Here is a 19,386-nt window from a genome sequence, read left to right on the forward strand (position 1 = left end):
TTATTTTTCCGATAACTACTAATGCCATCTTTCGAAAATGTATTTAACAATTTTAATTTTAATAACCATAAGCACAAAAAATGAGGAAAATAAGTATGGTGCATTAAAAGTGCCCTATAAAGTCTTTTAATGTAGCATTTTGACATAATCTCAAAATGTCAATTTTTCAGTCAGGCGAAGGTGAGATCAGAAAGTTGTCAGAAAATATTGTGATTTTGCAGAATTGTTACTATACACAAAAGGCACGTTTTCCAGACACAAGCTTATGTGAATTAAAAAAAAAAAGTTTTTTCACTCCACCCTAATAGTCAGATTCCTGGCTTTAGTGGTGGATATGGGAATTAAATACATTCTTTTCTGGAATAAACTTTTCAAATAAGTTCTCAAAAACCATTTTAAACAACTCCGGTTTTTAAAAATTTAATTTTAACTGTAAGATTTCTAGCTTTCCTCAGCTACTTCACTACCGCATGTCACCAACAAACACTAAACATATCTTCCTAACCCTGTGAACTTGGCATTAAATACCAAACAAGCGGGCCCTTTTCAGAATTTGTTTATTTTGTTTTCCCGAGTTTATTTTGAACTGCTAATGTTGATTGTACAATATATCTGTCACCATCGATTTCTTTCCCCGGCGTTAAAGACAGAAACTTGTCCTCCTTACCCATATTTCAAGTCAAGGTTGGATGACGAAAATAGAACGAGGAAGAAAATACGCCAGCTTTTCCATTTCGTGTCTCTTAGCTTCATTGCCGTCTTATTTTACGTTTCACAACACCTTAAGTGAAAGACATCGTGGATAATGCTTTCAGTAATGCTTAAGTGTTGTACAGCTCATCAGAGTTTTACAGAAACGTTGTCCTAGGCACGAATGTGTCCAATCAGTTGTTGTTGTTCTCGTGTTCCAAAGATAGTATATATTCAAGGGCTAATAAAAGGAATGGAAATGTTAAAAGTTCGAAAGTCTTTATTATTTCCGCAGTTTATTGTTTTAGCACAGGAAGGAATTATTTCCTCATTCATTTCGGTTTTTTCTTTTCTTAGGAAAAGACTTAGTTTTTGAAGGGTTTTCATCCTTAAAAAAGACTTCTGTAATAAATAAATTGTTTTCATTTGTAAATTGAAAATTAAACTTTCTCCCATAATCATTTGTATCCGCCATACTGATGGCCCGTGATGGATAGGGTCTTTTCATGGAGCAGGTTGGATCAGCTATAATCCCCCTCTAATCGACCGACAAATAATTACAGGCTAGATCCTATACCTAGAACTGTAAAACAAGGATGCAATGCATCAAAGTTTTATACCGCAATACTTGTTGGACGAGGGATTGCTCGGCTTCTGGTATGAATAAAAAAATCAGAGCTGTCTTCACGGCCCCATCGAACTGGTAAAACCACAAATAGTATTTGGTACGAGGGACTCTAAAAAACTAATAAGACCTTACACCGGAATCCACGTTGTTAATGTCTCAGTGACAATTCAAATGGGTCAGCAGGCTTATTTGTCCTAGAACCCGAGTAATATGCACTGAAATACTATTAAAATATGCATGCAAATATGTTCTAAAAGGCTTGAAATATACATTGAAATTGAAAAATATACACTAAAAACTGAAAAATATGCAGTAATATTATATTTATTCTCACAAAGAAAAAGTGTCAGACTTTAATAAAAAAAGCGATTGACTTTTTCATTCTAGCATTTCGTTGTTAAAGCGATACGTAAATATACAGCTATTATGCACACACAAATTGCTATGCAACTACATGTACTGCTGAGAATAATAATTTAATCTTCGAGATCTTTTCGCAGTTAGAGGCTGATTTTTGACATTTTATAGCATTCCTAAAGACGAAAATATCACTCCAAATCCTTGATTACCCAGTAAATGAATAAAAGAGGCCTCAGTGACCGAGTGGTCTAAGCGATTGCTTCACACACTTGAGGCTGCTGATTCGACTTCCACCCTCGCTCCGGATGTACTTTCCCCTCTTTGTGCTGTAAGTTCATTCATGTGTTATTTATATGTATTCTGTACTATATAGAATAAAAATATGTCATGCGTAAGGAAGGCAAGACACTCAGATTGTAGTTTTTATCAAAATAAATATATGCAGTTAAGCACCAAAAAGGAAAAAAAAAGAAACAAATGAAAGTAATAAAAAATGTTAACCTGTTAATAAATTTTAACCGAGAAAGAAGTATTTCCGTTTTAGGATACATGCATTTTTATTTACCTCTTGGTAAGGAATTTTAACCATTAATGCTACTTTTCAATTACCGTTTGGATTAATATCGGATAACGAAAAGAAATCCATACACATTCTGGCTGTTGAAAATATTTAAGGAATGGAGTTTTCTTCTTTATTGGAGCCATAATTTCCTAATACTTTTAAAATTATTAGTCGATAATTATACAAAACAGGTATTACTGCTTTATAAATGCATTAACAAATAAAAAATATCCAACTTGCTATTCTTAGCAAGTTTAATAGCAAGTACTTGCTATTAATAGCAAGTACTCGCCAGTACTTGCTATTCGACTACAGAAACGTTTGTTCAATTAAAGCCACAAATAAAAATAAATTGAAGAAAAAAGCTAGAAACATTAGGTTTTTATTATAATAAAACTGTTAAAGCTTAAAAGACGCTAATTCAATCACATGTGATGAAACCTGGAAAAGAAATGGGAAGGGGGAGGAGAGGGGGAAGCTAAATCACGAAGGTCCTTGAGACCAGGTCCAGTAGACCCGTTCGTTAATCAGGGTCTAAAAAAGAAACTAAATTGCTCCATGATACAATTGACAGCAGCTCATATTACTGAAATAATTCAAAACAAATCTTGTAAATCAAGTATTTCTTCCGAGTAAGTCCTTTTCCCGCCTATAATTTCACGAAAGAAGACGCGATGTTACCTAATTGGCTGTAAATTCAAAGCCGCAAATTCTGGTAAAAATGTGGAAACAATGAATTCCAATCTAACAATGGAACAATTGCTTCACAATTTTCCTCGGAAGTTTTGGTAAGAAGTGGCAACACGAAACGATTTGCATGACTCGCGCCGATGTTAATGGTGAACATAATTTGTAATACAAGTTTATGATATGGAGAGGAGAAAATTATGTTGGGAAAGAATTTTCTAGACGTCAGCCGCAGTGCTATTTTAAAAGAAGTCATAAACTTGCTCCCCATTATCAATTTCAGCGTTGCATTAGTAGGCAAAGTCACGGAGAAAGTTTAATGCCGTTATTTTGATTTCGAGGTGCAATATTGCGTTTCGTGATGAAATGCCGCTTTTAGTTATTTGCAAAGAATTCCGGATTTATGTAAACATTTTTGAGCTACTGAGGAAATGAATGGGCATACATTCCTAATAGGCCGTGGGACGAAGGCAGAAAAGATGCTTAAGAACATGGTTTCGTTTGCCAACTTCGGGGACTACAAAAAGGGATATTTTTCTGAATCCTTAGTGTCTACAGATGAAAAAAACCCAATGTTCACAAAAAAATAGTGTCTCATAATTTTTTTACAGACCATTACAGATACATGAAAAGGCGTGAAACTGACAAGCAAGAGGCAAACAAATTTTAAATACATAAAAAATATTATACATGTACATTAAAAATATTATGCATGTACGTTAAGAACATTATGTATGTACATCAAAAAATAGTTTTTTTTTCAAGAAGCAAACTCTTCATTCTGAAGTATCATCGTCAGAATCACTAAATTCATCTATCCTGTTTTTGCGTAGAGAATTATTTTCCTCCTTCTGAGTTTATACAGCTACAGTCACTAGAGGAAAATTATGTGTATGAACAATTTTACGTCTTGCATGTACTGCATCTCTTCGAAGAACACCGAGTTTTCGGGCATGTACAAGAGACTAGTTTTTGAACATTATCTGATGCAATGGAAACAGAGCTAAATTGTATTTCAATACTGCCCGCATTTATAGTTCATCCTATGTTCTGATGAACTGGGAGCATCGATTAAATCAGTGGTGTTCAACCTACAGCCCGCGGATCAAATGATGACCCATGTGCCCCGTCGTTGTATTCAGTGTTAAAAAACGAAAAATATCTTCTAAAACCTTTCAGAACTGCTAATCATCTTCTTTCGGTGTTATGAATTTTGAAGTCAAGTAGTCATAAATTGATTTCTGAAACACAGATGCAATGCATTAAGCATGTAGTAATTAAGACAGCAATTTTGGTTTGTAATTGTCTTTCATTTCCCTTGTTTTCCCATGCTATCTAGAAAAACTTAAATCATATAAACAAATAGATATTTGTTCTGGTCCACGAGATTCCTATTAATGTGAGTTGTGGCCCGCAGGTAAAAAAAAAAAGATTATTCACAACTGGATTAAATTATTCAAGCATCAGTAATGAATATTTGTTTGATAGTTAATGCACAAACGAGAGGATAGGGTAAGAGTCACAGTTCAGAATTGGTACTTTTTCACTCCAGCTCCGCAGCCCTGGTAAAAACATGTGCGCTTTAAAGTCATTTCATTTTGATTCAGTCATATTAATCTCTGACTCTCGTCAATGTTAAGTCTATGAGATATGATATTTCTACATTTATTAATAACTTTCATTTTTATTTATTGTCACCAAAAATTGAGAATGTATTCAGAATCTACTCCATTTTGTCAAGACATAAAATTTTTTTTCGCGTTGTCGTTAATGTTAAAAAAAAATTTAATTGTCAAAAAAAATACCCTTAAATAGCTAATTAAAGAAAAATCTTTTGTAAAAATATTCTCACCAAGAGCTTTTTCCAACGAAGTTTTTTTTAAACAAATTCGTCTTTAAGTTCGCATTTTACATTTGCCTTAAATTTTTCCCGCAAGCGCTAATATAGTGCTTTGAGTTGTTCAAAGTTGAACGAAAAATTATTCAAATCAAAAATGAAATACCGGAATGAGGTGTCATCGAGAAGATCTTAAAAATAAAAAAAAAACCCGAGCTGATGTGTGCATCACACGACTTCCTTTTACTCCAATTTAGTGTAATTTTTCCATTACTGACAATTTTAATGTGATTCAATAGTTTACTCTCTAAATATCAACAACAGTGGCGAAAAAAACCAGATTTTTAAAAAAAAATCGCCAAATTTATCGCCAAGGCGACGAAACTTGGCGATCAAAAGACTGGCGATATATTGCCAAATGTCCACCAAATTATAACGCCACTTGAGTTTACATCGAAACTAACAATGATTTCCTCCCAAAAAGTAGCAAAAAACCCCTTCAGAAACACCCGAATGCAACCAAAAGGGGAGGTGCACAAATAGACCCCACTAGGAGTCTACGTACCAAAGTTCAACTTTCTAGGACAAGCCGTTCTTGAGTTATGCGACATACATACGCACATCCGCACATACGATCATACATACGTACATACGGACGTCACGAGAAAACTCGTTGTAATTAACTCGGGAATCATCAAAATGGATATTTCGCGTGTCTATACGTTCTTAGGCACTTATCCACGTGAAGTCGAGTCGAAAAAAAAACTCAACATTCATTCGGGGCTGAGTAAAATGGAAATTGAGGTCATTTTTGAGTGAAATTTTTTTTGCGAATACAATACTTCCTTTTTTGTAAAAGGAAGTAAAAAAGTTTGTTTGAATCGAACGAATTGTTATTTTTTTTTTTGGGAGGGGGGAGCACATAGGTCAACCAACAGACAGATATTTTCCCCATCTCAAACCTCTACTTTTGAATTTGATATTTATTTAATTCGGAACTCCAGCGCTCGAATACGCTACCTTGCGGTGATTTACAAAACTGCAAATGAAACTAAAACATTGCCACGTTGCGTTCCACGTGTGTCTGTTGACGTAAACACAGGCAGTTTGTTCTGAGTATTTATTAACGCAATCGATGTGTCTTAGTTTGCTTTCAGCTACAGAAATTAATTCGTCCCTTAGTAGTATTCTCGAGCTTCTCAAAATAATGTTAGTTTTCATTACTTCCTTAATAATTGGTGAAAGCGAAAATTCTGGATTAACAAACTTGGATAAAGTAATACAAGGTAAAATTTTTTATTGTTTTGTATGAATTTGTAAGAATATGGGTGTTTTTTAAATCTTAAATTAATTAAACTTACCATATTTTACAGCAGCATTTATTTGGAATGGACAGTATGCAAAATATTTTCTTGAATATATTATCGTGGAACAAAATGAATAACCGAGAAAGAATTTACTTTATTCCTTTTATTCTCAGCTGAAAGGTTTCGCCAAATTTGTTTAGGGTTATAGTTTTAGTATAGTGTGAGCAAAGTAGCCTTGGCGAGATTTCGCGTTTTTAGTTAAACCATTTTTAATTTTTATCATGAGTGGAATAAAATGGTAGTAAGATTGCAGAATTCGATAAGTGAAAAGAAATAATGGTCAATCAACTGAAAAGAAAACTACCACCATATATCCGTGAGAATTTTGTTGATGATTTGCATAACATGACACAATTAAATCGTAACTCAGAAATTAGAAAAATCGAAACAGAAAATTTTTAAATTAACCGATTCGGGAATTCGAGAGAAATAACTCAGCTACAAATGGAAAACAATAAGCGCTAGCCAAGCAAGGCAAAAAAGTATCATCTTCTTTCGATAACAATTTGTAATATCATATTGAATTTTCTAGCATTAATTGTTATTCTTGTCAGGCAACAATTATTATTTAGTTTTATCAAGAATTGATAAATATCGAATTCAACATCGTGGAAATAGCTGCTTAGAACTACGAACTATGTAGTTTGCATTAATCTTTGACGTTTAGTAATGCTTCTTGAATTCTCATTTCTTTCTACATGGGCCAGAATATCCACAAGACTTTGAAAATTAATTTAAAAAGAATAAAGCGAAAAAATCATTCGTACGAACAAAAATCACAAAACTTTTAGCATTTTCTTCGTTACCATGTGCGTTTGTTTTAGTTTTTAAGTCCGCCATTAGACAGTGACTTCAGTGCCCCCTATAGTTCGTTGGAGTTGCAAATTATTTTATCTATTGTTTTGACTTATTTTTTGTACTAAGCAATATTTTTACGCTACATTAAACTTAGCACAGTAAACCACCTTTTATGTCCTTTTTTATTTTATATTACTTTGACGAGAAAGTAGGCTAAACATGAGCTCAAAACATCGTCTGTAATCAAAAAGCAATATCATTAAAAAAGAAGAGATAAAACATCGTGATATGAAATCTACTTTTTAGTTTTCAATTTATCGTCTGCTAATGTTTAATTTTATAATATTTTTTAAACATCGATGGCATCTGTTAGAGTTGTTTATGTTCTTAAGATTTTGTAGGTCAGTTATTGCTATTCGGTGATTCATTAACATCTTTTTTGTGAAGTAAAGTGCCTTCTAATTTCTTGTACTTAACAATGTCTATGTGCGCTGGCTCTAGTGTAATTAACGAAATCTTGAGATGAAGATCATTCACAGCTGCGGATTGATACAATTTTTGATTTCCTTTTAGTTACAAAATTACTAAGCGAAAGTAAGTAATTTAAAACGTACTAATATATTTTGCAACGAAAAATTGAGCAAAACAGTAAAATTTCGGTTGGAAAACTGTTTATTAAATTTTTATATTATAAATATTGTATTTAACAGCGCCATCTAGAGACAATTTGTTTTGTGTAAGTGCTAACAGTCCACGGAACATAGTTCCTATTTCAATTACTAATTAAAACTTAATGAGACAATTCCAGTTTGTGAACATTGAATTTTTCTATTGAGTTCATCATTTATAATAGATTTTATGAAAGTTCACGTAGTCCCTAAGATTGGTAAACGAACTTGAACGATATTTGCACTCGGCCCATAGACTATAAGAAATGTTTCACAGTTAAGTGGAGCAAAATTTGGGTAAAAACAGTAAATTTTCCTTAGTCTTTCTTTTTTACCCTTAAAGTGTTTAAAAAGGTTAAAAGGTCTTATAATAAAATTTTTCTTTCTAAGTTTTAAGCGAGAAAAACTTTTAAAATCTTTTTATCCATTGAAGTCCTTTCAAAATATACCCACCGAAATCTAACAACTTAAAAGGAGAGCATATAAGTTAGTGAAGTTTTTAAATATTAAAAACGTGAAAAACTCACGAGTATAGTTTGTCCCATACATGTTTAATGCAACACTGTAAACACGCGTGAATTGAAGTAACTACTAAAACATATTTAATTGAAATAAAATTAATTAAATATACACTTTTTTTTAAAGAGCATTATTTGCTTGGAAAAACTTGATGCGGAACCCAGTTGCAAACATTTAGGGAAAAGTGGTCACATATATAATTAAGAAACCTTCTCCATTTTTCCTCTTTAAAAATTCAACTTAATCTTTGCTGTAAATAAATGCATCCTTGCACTTCATAATTGGTTACAGTTAATATTTGATATTTAAATTAACATTTGGGTTCTAAAGAAACAATTTGAAATATTAATTTACAACATTTGTAGCAAAATATTCGAAGGGGACCAATTAAAATGAAGTAAAAAGCATTTCAATTAATTTAGCACAAATATTTAGTTGAATAGATTTCATTAAAGGTTAGTCTCAAACGGTTACTACACTTATAGAGCTGCTTAGATCAAAAATGAACGCCACAGAGTATTCTTATTGGCTAGAATAACAATCATTCATCCTATACTCAAGGGAAAGATAGTTTACTTTCAGTGGCGCACACAAGGGAGGGGTTCAGGGGGTCCGGGCCCCTCCCAAAGGTCATACTCAAAGTCTCAGTTCTAATAAGTGAAAAAAAAATCCTCATGATAAAATATTTTTAAAAATATTGTGCACTTTTCCTATAACGAATTGCCTATAACAAGCAGAATGGTGATTATAAATTGAATACACTAAAGAAACATGTTTTTAGTTTTGTAATTACAGATTACATCAAATGAGATTCTATGAATTTCTATAATCATATGGTGTTTCTGCAACGATGAATTTGAGTTCTTGAATCCATTTTTTTAATAATGAGAAAAGTTAATGCGTATATTATTTTGCCTTCTGGTAATTTATTTAAGTATATTTCATTCAATAATGCTAATTATTTGTTCAAAAGTTTATTTTTTTACTGTATTTCGTTCTCGAGAATAAAAAAATCGAGTCAATATGTTTGACGGCGTATTGGGGTTATGATATGAGAATGAGGCTTTCGATCTTGGACCCTCCCCTTGCAAAATTCCTGTGTGCGCCACTGTTTACTTTAAAATCATGGTTCTAAGTTCCCGAGAGAGTGAAGAATCATGTTCTTCTATTGTTGTCTTCTCCATCAAGTAATCCATGTTCAAATTCAAGAGTGGATTTAGGCTCTGTTTTATGGGGGAGGAGGTAGCTTATTAAAACACTAGCATTAAAGCTGGGTATTGTTTCGTAAGGGCAATATTTGGGACGAGGATCATCAGAAGCAAGGAAAAAATTTTAGGCACCAGACAATATTTCCGAGTTTATGGGAAAACTTGGCGTACTATTGAGTTTGACAGATTCTTATTCTAAAAGATTTAGTCGCTAAAGGGCGATTCTCAAAAAAATGTCCCATGCGTAAAGCTAAGTTTTTTTTATTTTATTTAAGTACCTGTTAATTAAATATGGGATTAACTGTTACGCTTTGATAGTATATTAAAGCATGTATTATTTCCCAACAGCATTATTTTTTGAATGCTTTGGTCAGCTGGGAAAAAGAAAAAAACGTTACGCACGTTGACACTTTTTCGAGAATCGCCTTCCTGAAGTATTTTTATTTAGTCTCCTGAACAACCCGCCGCCTGAGATTTTTCAGACCCTACTCATGATCCTTCCTTGATCCTCTTCTGCTTAAAATAAAGTGAAAAACATGGAAATCATGTTTTAGAAACATGTTTTGAATCATTTGCGCCGTAATATATTACTGTTTTTAAACCGTTAGGAAAAGAAGTAGAAATTATTTGGAAGTAATACTAGGTTTTGGAAACAACCTAAATGAGAACCGAGAAAAATGAGACAATAGAGCAATTCAGAAATTTCGCAGTTTAGGCGGAAACTTTGGCAGCAACAAACAAATATAATAATGATAAATGCATTATTAACTTGTTTTGAACATATCAAAGATTTGTACCTCATAGTTAACCCGTAATAAATCACAAAACAGAACTACACATGATACAATAGAATAACTTCATTTTAACGAAAAGGGGGAGAAGGTTAAATTTCAGGAGAAACAGAAAAACATTTTTTTTTTCTTATCTTAGGAAAAAGAAAATAATGATTATTTAGGAGAAGAACTTAAACTTTCCTTAAAAGCATTTCTCTTTGAAAAGCGAAACATTTCTTTTTTATTACGGTGCGTTTTAAAAACGACTTTAAAAAGAAAGCAGGAGAAAACTTTTGTGGCCATAGTCCAGATTTATGAATGAAAAAGTTTCAGATAAGCAGGGCAAAAAATGTAGTTTAGTGAACTCCACAAGAATATTGGTAGGAAGTCACATTTATGCGTATTCGTAATCTTATTTTGTCATTTTTGAATGCTCGTAAAATAATTTTGCATCTTAAAGCCCAATATTTTATTCTGCAAATAGAAACTTTCCTTTTCGTTTTGAAAATACACGGGTCATTTAAATATCAACATTATTGAAATAGTCCAATGATTATACTTCAGTCAAAGATGAGAATATGTAAAGCAGGAGGAAAAGACATGGGTTTGTTGTAAAGGAAAGTTTTAGAAATAAGAGAAAACAAATGAAATTTAATTTTAAATTTTCAAAATAGTATCACGTACATAAAAAGGAAATCAAAGTGATTTCAATGCCCATTCTGCCAAAGCGTTGCTGTTATGCAACTGATAAATATTTTAACTATTTAGTAACACATGTAAATAAAAAGTAACCTATCTGAAAATCAAAGACTATGACAATATAAGTGTTTTCAGAAAAAAAACCTGATATTGTAATATTTTATTGTTAATAAAACGTTATTTGCAACTTGATAAAGATCTTGTTATTAGCATTTTTAATATTAGTTGGGATTACTTATATTTCGTGTAGTTATTATTTGTTTAATAGATCATTTGTATTTTAAATGCTTTGATCAGTTAGTCAAGTGCATCAGGGGAAAGTGAAATAGTTCATTTCTTTTACATACTCAACATTTTATCAACTCAACTTCGTATTTATTTATTTATTCATTTATTCATTAGTTCATTTCCATTCTTTCACTTAACAATACCCTTATTTTATCGTTCATTCACTATTTTACTCACTTCTTTATTTTTTCTCTCATTGTATATAATTTACTTCATTGTTTGTTTCATTTTCTTTTCATCCATTTATTTATATTTTGGTTTACTCATTTATTTAATTAAAATATTTTTAATAATTTAATATAAAATATTTCATTAGAAAAATATTTTATTTTTCACTTTGCCTCACGAAAAAAAAAAAAAAAAAAAAAAAAAACTGAAAATGCAAATTTTAAAACCAAAAATGTAGAGATAACCAGTACAAATAGTACTATAAATTTTTGGTTTTCCTCTGCTCCGTTTTGGAGCAAGACATAGTACTAATAACTTTGGTAAGTGCTGCTATAGAGTTAGATTTAGAAAAATGTTTTCAACGATAAAATACCGATAATCTGAACTTAAAACACGTTTAACTCAAAAAGGTCCACTAAAATTTCTTCGCTTCTAACTCTTTTTCACAATATTTAAAAGTAATTTTACTTCTGAGGCTAGTAAAATTGTGTGTAGTACTTATTTCCCTGTTTATATAGTTTTAGTTTAATGACAGCAAGTATTTAGTACAGACAAAAGTCAAATGAAAAAAAAAAAACAGAACAGGAAATGTAATCATAAATAAACAAGTTGTGATTGGAATAACTGAAAAAACATTAATAACTAGAAAATATCAGATAAAATTTGGAAATACCTTCAAGACACAAGACATATATGAAATACGTAAGATATTTCAAACTAAAGCACCCACATTTCTATTATTTTCGTAATGTATCTATTATACAGCGAAATCGTTTCTCAAAAGCCATTACATCAGAAAAAAAAGTAGTTCCAGATAAAACCCATCACAATTGTTGATGACAATATTATTCCAGTAGAACTTGTATGATAGCATTTTCTTTTACTAAAACTCTTCCACATTAGCTTGATCGTATGCTTTGTTTAAAATATGTTTTTGACCATAATCTATGTGTCAGTCACATAAAAGTAACAACATGTGCGTAATGCGTCTAAATTTTTCAAGGAATTTCGATATGGTTTTGACAAAGGGAAAAATATGACTAAGAGTTTAAGGTAACCGTGCTGGAAAATCGGATGAATAAAGGTTTTGGAAAGAGTTTTGCTATTTAAGGATATAAAACTCATATTTTCATTTAAATTTTACGTTATGCAATAGTGTTTTTTGAAATATATCCCATCTTTAACAATTTTCTGTCAGAGTATAACAAATTATTTAAAAAAAAGTGTTTATGGTAGAAGAGTTCTAGCAGAAACAGAAACGGGGATTCAAAAAAGATGGGAAAACTTCAACAGGAGATAGATGCTAACATAAGCAACTTTCACGGCACTATGTAAAAGGGTAAGCTAAATTTCGAAATGGTGCCTATTGGGAGAATTGTGAATATGAAAAATAAAGGAAAAATAAGCTGTTTTACGTAAAAAAAACCTATGAAAAGTGATCAAATTAGCAACTACAAGTTAGTACAGCAATCAAGGTTTCATACATCGCTGACGACGTACATTAAGAAACAAGTTATTTACTTCCTTAGTTAAGAGCACTTTTTTGAAGCTAAACGTGTTTTTAATCTGCTTCGTTGTCGCCGAGGTTTAGCTTGTGGGGTACCTGCTGGTCGTTATTTAAATCTATGAGCTTTCAAGTTTTCCGTTTACCTTTTTGTACTCTATTTTTCTCCTTAGGTCCTTTCTCGCGGCAACACGTTTGCTGCCAACACTCATTTTACGGTGATTCCCCCCCCCCGGTTAGTTCTATGGTTTGTTAAAGTTTGCTTCATATTTTGGTTATCATCCTAATTTTGATTTTCTCAAACATAACTTTTTCTGATATGTGTAACTTATAATTGCCCTGTTTTTTTAAGGTTACGCTATTAAACTTAATTACTTAAAGCAAATAAGTTTAAGTGCCTAATAGGTAGCCGTTACCTGGTGTCAATCACCGATCGGAATAAAACTTTGAATTTAAAAATATAGAACCCGCGGATTTTTTAAAAATATATTCGGCACTAAAAACTTTTTACGAGGGAAAATTCACCACAAATCTTGGGTTATCGATGCATTAAATGGTGGAATATTTCAAATTTGGATTACAAAAAATCAAGTAATGATATCCTTTTTCTTTTAAGGATAAAAATACTTAAGAATAATTACAGTGTGAACTAAAGTTGACGTGCTTTAGCATTTTTCCGAAACTACTAATTATGAGGGAAACCATCCCTTGAAATCATTTCCTTTGAGTGAATGGAAAACACATTTTTAGAAAAGTCTCAAAACATGTTAAAGCTTTTGTAATTTTCAACCATTACTTGAATTTTTATGGTAAAATTTGAAATAAAAGATGATATTTCACAATCTAAAGTTTTAACAACCCAATCGCCAAGAATGAAATTCACTCCGATAAAAGTGTTCATTACCGATAAATAATAATAATAATAATAATAATAATAATAATAATAATAATAATAATAATAATAAAAACCACGAATTCAGTTTTTGAAAGTCATTTAGCGATGTGAAAAATTTTAATCTGATCTGTGAGTGACACGTGGTAGGTTTATTAATGAGAAATGTTCTATGACTAGGAAATTAAATTCGAGAGGCTGTGCTGTGCATGCAGACGTCCTTGCTCAGGATGTCATGCGCTCAAAGTCAGAGGGTTGCGCGTGTACACACATATACACGCACGTATCATGCAATACACATGACTTTGTGTGCTTCCTCGTTGCAAATGCGAAGAATAAAAGTAAAAGTTCCAGTTGTTAACTTAATGTATTTTTCCTTTTCGGGTTGTGAATTAAAAGTGTGTTGCTAAAGTAAAAATTAACTATCACAACACAGTACTTAACGAGCTAAATCAGTTTTTTCCTTTTTCTCAAAAGTCCTTGTCATTGTTTAAATTTCAAGATAGGCTCAAATACGTGTGACTCCTGCTGTAAGGTAAGAAAAAAAAATTTATGCCTTAAGGTACGTTTCCAATTAATTCTTCTTTCAGCGCAAAAGAGAAGATAGATATTTTCATGTTTTTTCTCAAACTTACTGTTTAATGTAAAGCATCTTATAGATAATAAGCGTGATCAAAGCATCGTATTTAGCATAACTTTACATTTAGTTAAATTTTAGGTACAATCTCATGATTTGCGAATTTTCTTGTATAAAAATATCGAAAAAAAAATCGGCAAAATGAATTTTTCCAAAAGGGAATCATTAGAACAGGACATAAGTGCTAAGAATTTTTATTTGATTGAAGTCTGGCTTAGTTCAATACAATAACCGCAGGTTCAAAGTTAATGAGAAACTACATAAGCATGGAAAGGAACAAGCAAACAAGCAATCATTAGATTGTTTCAGAAGAAGCCTTGTTAGGAAACACGGAAGAAGAAATTAAAAATATAAATATAATTTTTTGTTATAACGAATTTACTGAAAGGAATAAGAATATATGACGTGAAATTTTAACTTCAATTAAAGGATTTTTCTTTACATGCCTTCTAATAACACTCGCGTTTTTGTAACATAAAATGTTCTTTAAGCGGGAGTTTTATACATAATATTTTTATAAAATCAGTGATGAGATGTAAATGAAGATCTTATACTTTTAATGCATAAGTTTTGGGATAATTTAAAAATTATCCGTCGGTTTTAATCGCCAAAAACTTGCTTTTTTCATTGTATTAATATTTTTTTCAATACCAGTTTTCGTATAACTTCTGAGCGACGCGCAGTTTTTGCTTTAACAGATGGACGGTTTTCACGGAGTGGTTCCATGGAAATAAATTTTGAATTTACTAACGTGAAGACTTAAGGGAGTTGAAAAAATATTTTATAAATCTATTTCAAAGATGAGATTGCGGTTATGTTGAATAGTGTAAACAGTGGGTGAGCTAACAGTAATTAGAATTGAAATTACAAAAACAGCGTAATTCTAGAAAACATTCAGTAATCGTGAAAACACGCTTCAGTTCCTATTCCTTACCAGCGGTACCCACACGGCTTTGCCCGTAGTAGAAAAATTTAAAAGTCATTTTGTTCGCCTATATATTTACAAATAATGGATGATGAATTTCTCGCCAATTTGCTATGTTCATTTGCTCGCCCATCATGTTATGGTAGTTTGCTTCCCCACGTTATGGTAATTTGTTAGTCCACGTTATGATAATTTTCTTGCCCACGTTTTGATAATTTTCTCGAAAAAATGTTCTTAAAATCGGAATAGAAAAAGAACGAAATTGAGTTTTCGAAAAATCGCTTCAAGGTGCTCATTTCAATGATACTAATTTTGTGCCAAATTTCATGAAAATCGGTCGAACTGCCTAGGCGCTATGCGCGTAACAGACATCCAGATATCCAGAGACACAGACTTTCAGCTTTATTATTAGCAGAGATTAATGCGAAACATAAAAAAATACTCCATTTTATCTGTTAAGAAGAAATAATCTTGATGTGCTTGAGCAATCAGAGTGTTTATTATCAGTTTTCCTCACAACTGTTCTCGGTGAATTCTTTTTAAGTTTTGTGTTTCAAAATTGCATTAGCGTTTTGTTATGTTTTCGACAAACAAATATTTGTATGTTAAATAAGATCAACTACTTATTCCAAAGCATTCCGTTAGAAAGTAGTTTTATCGCAATTGTTTTAGATTCTAAAAATATTCCGATGACGTAAACTTAAAAAATTGAGTGAACAGTGAACTCATGACAAAAATATGCTTTCCTCGTTTTCAGTTCACCCTAACCATAACTCCGCTTAGCATAGATTGACTAGTGAGTGAACAACTCGTAATTTGCTTTAAAACATAAGGTTTCAAAAGTTTTTTATTTGATAAATTAGCAATAACAGCTTCTTTCTATGCAACTCCAGAAAGAAAATGGTCAAAAAAGTTTGTTCTATCCGCTGTAGACAGGTTTATTTACTGGATTTCTGCGCATTTTTTCATTTTAACAACTTAAAAAACCTGAAATTGAACCATAAAAAAACTTCTCAGTTTTTTCTTAATAATTACACGCATTGGAAAGCTTTTTAATGAAATGTAACAAATATTATAATTTTTCATATTATTTACAATTTCTGATTATAAAAATGTGTTTTAGAGCTTATTAATTTCCCAAAATACATTTAGAGAGACGTATAATGGAAATGTTTAATGAAAAACATAATTTACTCTTTCTTCTCACATTTGTAGCAGTACGCTTTCGTCTTAAAAATATCTATTTCAAGTACTGTAAATTATAAGCAGGGCTGCGGAGTCGGGGAAAAATTAATCGACAAGGGCTCCGACTCCTTTAACCCAAAATCAGTCCGAATCCTACTCGGACTCCAAATTTTCAAGCACTGGTAGAGTTGCAGTCTTGGAGGGAAAATGACTGACTCCGACTCCGGGAATTTTAGAAACGTTGACTCAAACTTCGACTCGTCTAACCCACAATCATTCCGACTGACTCCGCAAGCATGGAAGAGTTGAGGGAAGATGGGCGACTCCGACTCTTGGAATTTTAAACCTTCGACTCCGACTCCTTTTGCCCCAAAATTAGCCCGACCCCGATGCCTTGATTGTAAGTGTTTTTTTTTTTGAAAGCTTAATTAAAAATCTTACCTCTTGTCCTCTCGTAGGTCTTCAGCACGATATCTTTCAACGTTGTATTATCTTTTGTGAGATAATCTCCGGGCAGATAGTAGGTATCCGCAATATTGATTTCGTGTCTCTCGGCCAGGGTCAATAAGCTCTCTGCCACCTGCTTATCCGAGGGATTATTAGCCACGAGCAGCATCAAGCGATTCCATTTAAAGTACTTGAGGAGCGATATCAGGGATTTCGACACTTTGGAGCTGGGAGGTAAAGTTCGAGCGAACGTGGTGAAAATGGTCTTGTTCGATACTTTACTGTCTGAGCATTTCTGGAAAGGAAAGTTTTAAATGAAATAATGGAAGTTTATGCATGTAATTTATCTATCAAGGAAATAAAATATTAAGAATGTGACAAATTTCCCCTCTTACTTTTTAAAGCGCGATAAAACAAATTGTAATCGAATAAAAATAAGCAAATATAGTGTTTTAGCCAGTTTTGTGGCAATACTAGAAAAATAACTGTGGGCAGCTAAGGAGTGTATCTCTACCGTTATCTTTACATTTTAAAAGATTTGATGGAAAATGACTTGAGAGTGTAGATTTAGTTCTCTCTTTTGGTGGTTATTTCGATCTTTGACAGCTTTTCTGAGATTGATTTTTATTTGTATTTTTTTCTCAATTCCAATTGTTAAATGATTTGTTTAATAAGGTTAAATAATATATTTATGTGTGTTTTTTATTCTCTAAACTATTTATTGGTTCACTAATTTCCAGGCATTCTCTTTTCATTAACTTTAATTCCTTCTTTTTTTCTTTTGAGTGGTTTTTAAATTTTTTATCTTAAAAAAAAAGGAGTGAATTTAAACTTATATTAACAAAGCTCCTTCAGTTCTTGCAGCTAATTTTTTTTGCTATCATATAGCTCAAACAATACATTATTCATGCTTCCCTCATTAGATTTTTAATGGCTAAGGTGTTTAAAAATACTTTTACAATTTATTATAATTAAAAAAAATGCACCAACTTTTTGAAATCATACGCGATGGGCTGTTTATTTACAAATAAGAGTAGTTTTCCCACGCAGTCATTTGAATTAGAAAGCATTTTTTAGGGTGAAACCCCACTCACAAAGCTTTTAGCAAATTTGATATTTTATGACAATACTTTTATTGAACATTGTATTTCGTAGAATATAAACATAAGTTGCTATGTTCCATTTTATTTACATATTTTCGTACTGTAAGATCTCTGAAATATCAGTGATAATACAGATAACGAAAATATTAATTAAATCCTTTGTGAATTTTATGACCTGTCCGACTTTAACTTAATTACCGTTCATAGTTAAACTTGAAGCAAAACTGAAATTCGATTACTGTTCAACTAACCATAGTACGATACGTTACGACTTTACTAAAAGTTATCGAATTTAATTTACTTTGGTGCGTGTATTGATCACTGGAATACATAGAATCGTGTCACTTGTATTGTATAGTTGCTGCTCTGACGCTTGAAGTGTAATTACTTTTTACAGTAACGAGTTGGGTTACAGTTGAATATTCATGACATTTATCTCATATAGAAGACCCTTTTTGATGAAGCAGTATAATATTCTCTGAGGGCATATTTGCAGCAAAACGCAATTAAATAAGTCGATATTAATTGTACCACTGCATAGATAGGGAATAAAGGCTCTCCAGCTTCCACGGATGATAACTAGATATTTTATCTCATTCCGAAAATAAAGTTCTTTCTTTGGAAGCCTATCAAATGTGATTGATGATAACGATAAATCATTTTTTCTCTTAGTGTCTTTGTTGTTATTTCGTATCTTTTGCTTAATGCTTTTGCATACTTGATTACGAAGAATGAGCTAGGTTTCAGTTGTTAAAGTGAAACTGTATTCGTAACTGATAAAATCATTATTGTAATTTTCATAGGCATTAACGTAACGCAAGCTTTGTTTGCTTCTTAAAGCATTTTTCCAATGCTTTTATCTATGCAAAACATATATTTTTAAAATCTCATTAAATTTATCTCTACATAGTATAAAATGAAGCTTCCGAAAAGCATCTGTGTGTTTCAATTCGCAAATCTCGAGAACTACCCGGCCAATTTCACTGGGATTTTCACAGTTTGTTCCTTTAAGTCCTGAAAAGGTTTGCACACCCGTTTGAAAAAAATTCGATGTAAGTTCTTTTTTTATTAAAATGTTGGCCCAATGTTCACATAAATTCCCGAATATGGGAGTTAAAAACTACTTGCAGATATTAATATTTCATATCAATGGAAAGAATTTCCTGCGTTCTACTCAATTTGTTTCAATGCTCTTACGTAATTACGGCGGGAGTTATTTACATTCAAAGCTCGAATTTTTTCAGGCTTAGCTAAAATTTAAGCTCTACTTTCTTCATTACATCTGTCAACAAAAAGTGAAGGAATTGTCCCACAGTTTTCTTTCTGGCACCATTGGAAAAACGACATTTTTTACTCCAGATCTATCTTTACTTTAGTTCGAAAAACGAAGCTTCTATCTCGAAAGGGACTTTTAACGGAACTGCTTTTAAACAAAGCAGCT

General features: G+C 31.9%; 1 protein-coding gene across 2 annotated transcripts in view; it reads right to left on the bottom strand.

Annotated features, from left to right (window-relative positions):
• LOC129221570 (guanylate cyclase 32E-like) overlaps window positions 1–19,386 on the bottom strand; it is a 556,299-nt gene that overhangs the window by 171,541 nt on the left and 365,372 nt on the right. The window contains exon 4 of one of the 2 annotated variants that reach the window (XM_054856073.1): window positions 16,837–17,137. The exons of the other annotated variant lie outside the window; for it this stretch is intronic. Within the exon in view, the coding sequence (XP_054712048.1) occupies window positions 16,837–17,137 (301 nt within the window). The remainder of the gene's footprint in view (window positions 1–16,836; window positions 17,138–19,386) is intronic. 2 annotated transcript variants of the gene reach the window in all.

Source organism: Uloborus diversus, chromosome 4 (genome assembly GCF_026930045.1).
Source record: "Uloborus diversus isolate 005 chromosome 4, Udiv.v.3.1, whole genome shotgun sequence".
Taxonomy (NCBI): domain Eukaryota; kingdom Metazoa; phylum Arthropoda; class Arachnida; order Araneae; family Uloboridae; genus Uloborus; species Uloborus diversus.